The following is an 8,075-nucleotide window of genomic DNA, read 5'->3' on the forward strand; positions in this document are numbered from 1 at the left end:
AGCGTCGGCTGCTCTTGCCTTTTGAGCGTCTTAGCCTCGCGTGGTGACGCCAAGGGGCCGGGAGTGCTTAACGAGTACGTGATGACGTCAGCTGCGGCCTCTTTCCGCCCTGCCCGCTGCGAGGTGAGGACCGGCGCATCCGTCGCCATCTGCCGCCATCCGCGGCCATCCGCCGCCGGCAGCCCCATAGGCCGCTCCCCCGGGACGCCGGCAGCCTCCCCGGACCAGCCGCCGCGCCCTCACCCGGGACCTACGGGGGGGAAGCCCCCCCCCCCCCCGGGGTGACACGCCCCAATCCCCCCGTGCCCCGGCGGCTCTGGGCCCCGCTGCGGAGCTGAGCGCTGAGTGTCCGCCGCTCCCCCGGGGCCTGGGAGGGGTGTCGCGGTATCGGCGGCGCGGCCCGGGGGTGGCAGAGGAGGTTGGGGTTTGTGGGGGAAGCGTCGGGTCGGTGCCCCGTAGTGGCGCGTTTCGGGGTGCGCGCGGGGGAGGAGCGGAGAGGGCGCAGGAGAAGGGCCTCGCGTCTGGGGTCTGCAGTTTCTCCCGGTTGTGCCTTGTAGGATGAAGACCATTCTCAGCAACCAGACCGTCGACATCCCCGAGCAAGGTACGGCTGCGTGTGCTTTTGACAGGCGCTTCGTGGTGCCGACCCCGCGGCCGGTTAACGTGCGTCTGCTTTTGGTTTCCAGTCAGCGTGTCGCTGAAGGGCCGGACGGTCATTGTGAAAGGCCCCAGAGGAACCTTGCGAAGGGATTTTAACCACATCAATGTGGAGCTCTCCCTCTTGGGAAAGAAGCGCAAGAAGGTGGGTGCTGCGGAGGCCTTTTCCCTGCCCGACAAGGGAGGGGTAGCTATACAGTTAGCTTTAAAACTTCTTGAAAGTGTAGGAGGTTAGAATAAAATTTTAGGCTGTGGATAAGTTATTTAATTTTTCACTTCTGTGTTTTCCAAAAGAGGCTGGTCTCATGGAACTTTGGGACCTGTCTGGGAACTGTGGAATTCTTGAGGGTCTGTGATACGTTGGAGTGAATTGGTTGATCAATTTTCTTTTGTAGTTACAGTCAGCTTGTTACTAGGAAGGGGATTGATTGGTATATGCTGTGTTTTAGAAACTGGCTAGTTTTAACTAGATAAAGCTGAATCTCGACATTTAATTTCCAGAATTGGTAAGTCACATCAGGAGGGCAGATGTTTCCTAAATAAATGTGTAATAATTTTGCACTGTCTTAAAAAAACATCAAAAAAAGGGAACAGTCGCTGATTTCTCCTACTTTTTCCACAAGCATGTAGTGTTTCATTAAAACCCTGGACCCCCACACAGTGTTCTGTTAAAAAGTTGACAGATAATACGTAGGAGACAGGTTTTAGAACAACTTGTTCAGTGTTTAGCATTTGATAAAACATCTTTCAGCTTAAGATGTCAGAATATCTCTCCCAGCTTCTTTGAAGATTTGTTAGCAATGAGACATGAAGAAGTTACTTCTCGTATGTCTGAAGCTTAGGACTTAAAAGAACTGTGCACCTTTGTGCTTTTGTTAGAAGGGCTTTCAAGTAGTTTACCTGAATTTCTCACTCTTGGTGTGTCACAAAATTGTTTAATTTGGTTTTGAAGTGTAGCTGAATGAAAGCTTTGTGAATTCAATTCTATTTATGTTTTTAACACAGCTGCGTGTTGACAAGTGGTGGGGTAACAGAAAGGAGCTGGCAACAGTTCGCACAATTTGCAGCCATGTACAGAACATGATAAAGGGTGTTACACTGGTGAGTTTGATTTTTAAATAGGATAACTTGTGTCATTTTTGTTACTGACAACAACAGACAGCCTATTTAGTGAGAGCTTTTCTAAGCATCCAAGATGTAGCTTTCTCTCTCCTTCTTCACGTGCCGTCAAACAAGTTCTGCAGGTGGAAGAAAGCATGAACGATAAACTCTGGATGTCTTGGGCTCAGTAGCTTGCTCTTGTTAAGAAACTATTTTCAGTATCTTGGTTTTAGATACCTTCAGTAAGCTTTATGCATCTGTTTTACCTTTTGGATGCATTCTACTTTTAATATCCGATTATGTCCTTTATCGTAGGGATTCCGTTACAAGATGAGGTCAGTGTACGCTCACTTCCCAATCAACGTAGTTATACAGGATAATGGCTCACTTGTGGAAATCCGAAACTTCCTGGGAGAGAAGTACATTCGCAGAGTGCGTATGAGGCCAGGTGAGCATATCTACAGATGTACTTCATTATTTCCAGCTAGGGTTTCTAAACTATTTTCTTTGGGTACTGCCACTGGTAACAGGAGATGGTGAATGATTGTTGAATCAGCATTTGCCTGTCTGAATTTGTGTTATCTTATGATACCTTTACCACTATTTAGACTTAATAATGCTTTTGTAATTTATTTTTAGAAATGAGACCTAGCTAATAACAAGTTTAGAGCTAGTTATTGGAATGAGTTCCAGGGGGCCCAGTGTTTACTTTCATCATCGTGAGATCTTGACAGTGTTCGTAGCTGGTAAACTCCAGGTGCTTAATTTTAGGCTTGTGTTTCAGTTTTTAAAATCTTACCTGAACTGGTTTCACACCACATCATATTTTTGGTCTTTGAAGAGTTGTATTTTGAATGTCCTGACTGTCTAGGAGCATGTAAGATACAAACATCAAAATCATCATCTTTCTTGTTGGTTTTAAGACTTGCATGCTTGGAGTTTTAGCAAAATGTCTAACAGTGTCTAACAGAGAAGGCATTTGATGGAGCTTGTTAACCTTCCAAAAGGAGGAGATAAAACATGTCATAAACGCAGTTACCTTAAAACTGTAGGGAAGACTTTCCACGTCCATTTTTTTGATAGTTCCACTTCTGATGCAGTATGGGTAAGGATATTTAGTGTGACTGGTGGTGTTTTGGGGTGGCTTTAGATGAAATCCTTGGACTTTTCCAAAACCACTGGTAGATACAGTGCAGTCACTTAAGTTGACTTTGACTTTGACTTACTGTGAAATACTAAGAGTGGGTTAGATTATTGTATTTGATTTTTTTAAGTCAGCATTTACTTCATAGTTAGTAAAGTGCTGGCTTAAAAGCTAACATTTATTGCCTAAATAAATCAAACTGTTAAAACTTATTTGTGTTACTCTCCTTGCAAATTAAAGTCTCCTGTTAGACTCTTCAATGTCCTAGTGTTTACTCCATGTGAATATTTGCAGTGTAGCTAGTATAAATATGGTGCTTGACATGTCAGGGGCCAGGTTTTTTTTTTTTTTCTAATGACTTTTGATTGGAGTCACTCCAGTTTTGTCTTAATGAACATAAGAATGTGGAAAATGGCACCACCTAGCTGAAGAAGCCATGCTGGCAAAATCTCTGGCTTGTACACGGTGTTGGTGATTAACATTTTAAGTAGGAGCATCACTTAGTTGCTGTCAGTCCAGAGCATGACATGCACTCATCTTTGAGTTCTGAAACTGAGGGAGGACAATCCTGGAAGGGATTTGGGGGACTTTTAAGTCATAGAAGCTAATTACTGGTTAGAGTACTACATTCTAGATATGTAAATTGGGACAGGACATGAATACTGTTTCTTTAGTACACATGATGTCTTCACTAATGATGTAGATTGTGCATTTTCCTTTCTGTAGGTGTTTCCTGTGCGGTATCTCAAGCCCAGAAAGATGAGCTGATCCTTGAAGGGAATGACATTGAATTGGTCTCCAATTCAGGTTTGTGAAAGTAGATTCATGGGAAGTTATGATGATAGGACCACTTTTATCTGAAGGTGTCAGCTCAGCAAACTACCTTTTTTTCTCAAACCCTGAGGTAAAAAACAGCTCAGGATTTTTTTCCCTCTAGTCACCCTAGTTGCTTTTCATAGTTTCTTATGCTTTTTCTAAAATTAGAGATGTTTTTGCAAGTCCACAGCACCTTTTTTTTTGAGTCAGTACTGATGGCCTTTTTGGCACCAAATTTTTCAGTTTTTCAGTTGTGTGCAGTCATAAACTGTCACTGCCCAGAGTTGCCATGACAGGCTTAGTGAAATGCATTCTGTTTTCATGAGAACCGACAGGATTTCAAGTTGGTAATTTCTTGCTCCGGATGAGAGTTTCATTTGTTAGTTGAAATATTGGAGAGTAAACAAGAGCAATGAGTTCGCTCGGACCTCTTGCTTTATGCTAATGGTCTCATTTTGTCTGCAGCTGCCTTGATCCAGCAAGCCACTACGGTCAAGAACAAGGATATCAGGAAATTCTTGGATGGTATCTATGTCTCTGAGAAAGGAACAGTGCAGCAGGCAGATGAGTAAAACTCTAATAGGTCGGTATCATCTTAATGCAGATTGTACGTATTCCGTGTAGAGATTGTTAATTGTTCTGGGGACATGACAAAGTTTATCTGCTTTAACAAGGCTGTGGTTAACCAGGTTCCCAACAGGGATGCCGTTGTGTTTGTAAAAGGCATCATACAAGGTGTCGTGGAACTTAAATTTTGGTAGGTCTCTTGACAGCAACTTTCCATCTCTCATCAACTTGGTATTATGCTACTATATGGAGAAATACCTTACTCAGGTGCTGCATTGTGCACTCTGCATGCTACTTACGACAGTGGCTGAGAATTTAAAGCCAGCTGGCCTAGCGTGACAGAGTGGTTTACAGCTATTTACAGGGAAGACTTTCTTGGACTAATGATCCTCCTGGTTGGAGACTGACTTCACTAAAGAAGTGGTCAGCACATAATTTATATATAAAGGTCTTCTATGTAGTTTGTAACTGCTTGTAAACAAAGGTCAGTTTAACAAGGACAACTATTTACACTGTGTATGTACATTTGTTACTCAAGGCAGGATTTTGTGACAATTTAAGAATTTTAACTGCTGGAGGGATTTGATGCATTTCAGCTCTGTATGGTCCCCTACATGCTACAGGACACTTGTGCAGAATGAAACAGGCTGATTTGCAAATAAAATACATGTTGTGTGCCTTCTGAACCTAAGCTTGAGACACAGGATGTGGATGAAGTCAGTTTCATACATGAAATGGGTTCTTTTTTACCTTTTTACCAGCCAGGTACCAGACACTTGCAAGCTACTGAATAAATGATTTAGTGCTGGTCTGAGTTCCTTGAGAGGGGGAACAGCTTGTTACCTGCTTGTTAAACAGTTGTGAGCTGTTGTGTTCAAAGGCATCTGTAATCTCGTATGAGTAAAATGAAGCAAATTCTTTGAGCTATTAATGTCTGTATTGCATTAAAACTGTCAGATAAATTGTTACATGTCTGTAAGCTTCCAGTTTCACGTGCGCGGTGGTGAAACTTTTCCAAAAGCTCTTAACTTTTTATTTACAGTTGTATGGATGCTGGAACCAACCACCATGAGACATTATATCCACAAGTACCAGCTTGAAGAATCTGATACAAAACCCGAACACCATGAGAGGTTTAATAAAATAAAACATATTTCATATCTTGGCCTGTTTTTTTTTGTTTTTGTTTTTTTGGTTTTTTTTAAGAACTAAATGGTGATTGCATGAACCTGTTCAAGATCTTTGGCTTTTGGAGAAGCAAATTGTCACAGGATAATACAAGATACTGTGAGCACTGTGTACGCGTTGCTTTACCAGTGTCTCAGAACATTCACAGTGAATGAAGTCAGATGGTTTGGAAGCCTCATGCCTGTGGAGTGTGGACCCAGTGTGTAAAGTCATGAAGTGGTAGTTTTAAGTCATAGCACTAAGAAATAGCAAAAGCATTGTTGTCACAGAAGGGAGACTTGTGTTCTTTCACATCATTTCAGAACCTCAAACTGTGGAAACTGATCTATGTGTACAGTTCCTGGAGGGGAACTCAGACCTGTGATGACAGAAGCTGAAGAAGATTAAAAACAAAATTGGAATCAGTAGAACCAAATTTAAAAGTTTAAACTGAATACAGAGATGGAAGTAGTACTCTGAAAATACAATGCTTTAGCTGTATTGCTCAGTTAAGAAAACCAGAGACTTGACCTCAGAGTTCAGAGCTTGTTAACTAACAGTGGTTTGTGTCATCTGGGAATACAGCTCTTGGTCACTAATCTTGCCATGTAGCAACATCTAAGTGGGATGTGCCATTTCCTGTCATGTCACTTGTTACGTTCCATTTTGAAAAAGTCCCAGAAAATACTGGGGTAGTGCAGAAACATACTTGCCAACAGATGGATAAAGCTTAATATTGAGGAAAGCATCTACGCATGCCTAAGAAAATCAGAAAATTGCCCAAAGCACTTGCATGATTCTACTGAGGGCAGTGAGTGTGTGGTACTCCTGTCTGAGCCTGCAGAGGCAGTGGTACCGACTTCGCAGGTACGGTAGTTGTATGTGGCCTGCTTAATATTTTTAAGATCGGTTCTTGTGCTGTTCAAATTGCACAGCTAAAGGAGTCTTCCATGTTCCTACAGAGCACATGGAATTCCAGAGGAGTTTCCCTGTAGCACGCTTGTGTGATTCCGTGGTTGCGGCGAGCACCGAGTAGTCAGTGTCGGGGTGGCGGGATGATGCGTGTACCTCCCACACCTGTGCTGCTCTCTAGGTAGAACATTTTGTAGTGTCAAATGGGCCAGAGTCCCTCGTCATTTTACTAGTGCTTGCCTTCTGAATTAATGAACCTTCTGTGATGTTCACCAATACTTGAAATGCAATGGAGAAACAGTCTCATGCATTTATCAACTGAGACTCAAGGTTGGGTCAAGTATTGGGAGTTTGGGGTTCAGTCAATTGCACGTATCAAAGTAGCACTTTCACAAAGCTTTTAGTAGTCTCCAAGTGGCCATAATGCTTTATAATTTACCTTATTGTTTATCATAATACGTTACATTATCGTGTACCTTGTGATTGATGCTGTCTTGTGTGTTCAGATGCAGTTGGAAAAGACAATGTGTTTGTATGCCTCGCCTCTTCAGATAAAGTGTATCTTGGGGGACCTTAAGACTGAGGTAACTAGCTTCTAGTGGGAACGGTTTGGGGATTTCACTGTGACTTGAAAATGGTATTGGCCACTGGAAAAGAAGGTTGTAAAGTCGAGGAAGGCAGTAGGAACTGAGCTGATGGCTTTTTTTGCCCTTCGTTCCATTTCTAGAGCAGGTTCTCTACCCCTCTCCAGAGGTGTGTGGTACCTGCCTGGGCAGTGATGGTCTGATGCGGTGCCTGAAAGGGCAGGCCCATGCGAATTGTCTGTGGCAGTGCGGTTCGCGGGAAAGACCTGTTGGGCTCATTTTGAGATGACCAGAACCAGACCAAGGGAAACCTCAGGGTTTGGTCCCTGAAAAGTTTAAATGAGGCAGCAGATTCATTTATCCCTTACGAGCATTATGCCTGGGCTGGGAGCTTTTGTTTAATGCAGCAATAGCAATAAACTCCTCATGGTTTTATTCCACTCATGGCTTACACTGGCACTTGACCAGAGCTAAGATGAAAGTACATATTTATTTCCATGAAAAACTAATTTTGATTTACTATTATTCATCACTCTCTTCAGTGGGTTAATAGTTACTATTTATTTTTAAGTTCTCTACTAGTAAAAATTTTTATGGCTACCCCATTTTGGAGATGAAAAATAGTGATCATGTATTATTTTGACTTGTTTCCTGTGGGTCCAGTTACACTTGCTTAAAATGTTAGTATCTGATCTCTACTTCACTCGCTGTGTGAGAGATACAGGTATGTTGGTCAATAATGGAGTTAATTTGGATTTGTTCTTTTACAGGTATTTTCAGAAGCTGGCCAAGGTTACTGAATTCTTGGTGGTGTACTTGCTTGAAAGCTTGTGGATTTTAATAACACTCTTATTTGTAAACCCTAACAACTGCAGTTTCAGGCTTAAAAACATTCATAACATGAATATACATCACAAGATGCTTTAGTCCAGAGGTTCATAGAAAAGTGCATATGAGTTCTTACAGCTTACTGTCTCTTTTCAAGTCAAACTCTTTGAAAGGTTATTCCAAGGCACAGGACAGTCATAAAATGTTCTTTTTTTTTTTTTTTTTTTTTTTTTTTAAATAGATGAAAATATCTTCTGCATACAGTACAGTAGGTGGATAAAAGTAATTTCACCAGAAAC

At 42.2% G+C, this 8,075-nt stretch overlaps 1 protein-coding gene across 4 annotated transcripts; it reads left to right on the forward strand.

Moving 5' to 3' along the window:
- Positions 1–43: 43 nt before the first annotated feature.
- RPL9 (ribosomal protein L9) lies at positions 44–5,445 on the forward strand. 4 transcript variants are annotated; one of them, XM_042808369.1, is made up of 8 exons: positions 44–123; positions 558–604; positions 687–802; positions 1,663–1,758; positions 2,074–2,206; positions 3,629–3,709; positions 4,184–4,301; positions 5,328–5,445. In XM_042808369.1, exons 2-7 carry the CDS (start codon positions 559–561, stop codon positions 4,288–4,290), a joined length of 579 nt encoding a protein of 192 aa, XP_042664303.1. In that variant the 5' UTR covers positions 44–123; position 558; the 3' UTR covers positions 4,291–4,301; positions 5,328–5,445. The 4 variants fall into 4 exon arrangements, with proteins under 4 accessions (XP_042664303.1, XP_042664306.1, XP_042664305.1 ...); XM_042808372.1 differs by lacking the exon at positions 44–123 and adding an exon at positions 324–347; XM_042808371.1 differs by lacking the exon at positions 44–123 and adding an exon at positions 363–384.
- Positions 5,446–8,075: the final 2,630 nt, after the last annotated feature.

This window comes from Tyto alba, unplaced genomic scaffold (genome assembly GCF_018691265.1).
Source record: "Tyto alba isolate M040663 unplaced genomic scaffold, T.alba_DEE_v4.0 Super-Scaffold_6, whole genome shotgun sequence".
Lineage (NCBI taxonomy): Eukaryota > Metazoa > Chordata > Aves > Strigiformes > Tytonidae > Tyto > Tyto alba.

Bases quoted from the DNA above. Each gene is read 5' to 3' on its own strand.
- RPL9 (XM_042808369.1), top strand. From the start codon at position 559: ATGAAGACCATTCTCAGCAACCAGACCGTCGACATCCCCGAGCAAG. The intron at 605-686 runs GTACGGCTGCGT...TTTGGTTTCCAG, and splicing joins CGTCGACATCCCCGAGCAAG to TCAGCGTGTCGCTGAAGGGC. The intron at 803-1,662 runs GTGGGTGCTGCG...TTTTTAACACAG, and splicing joins TGGGAAAGAAGCGCAAGAAG to CTGCGTGTTGACAAGTGGTG.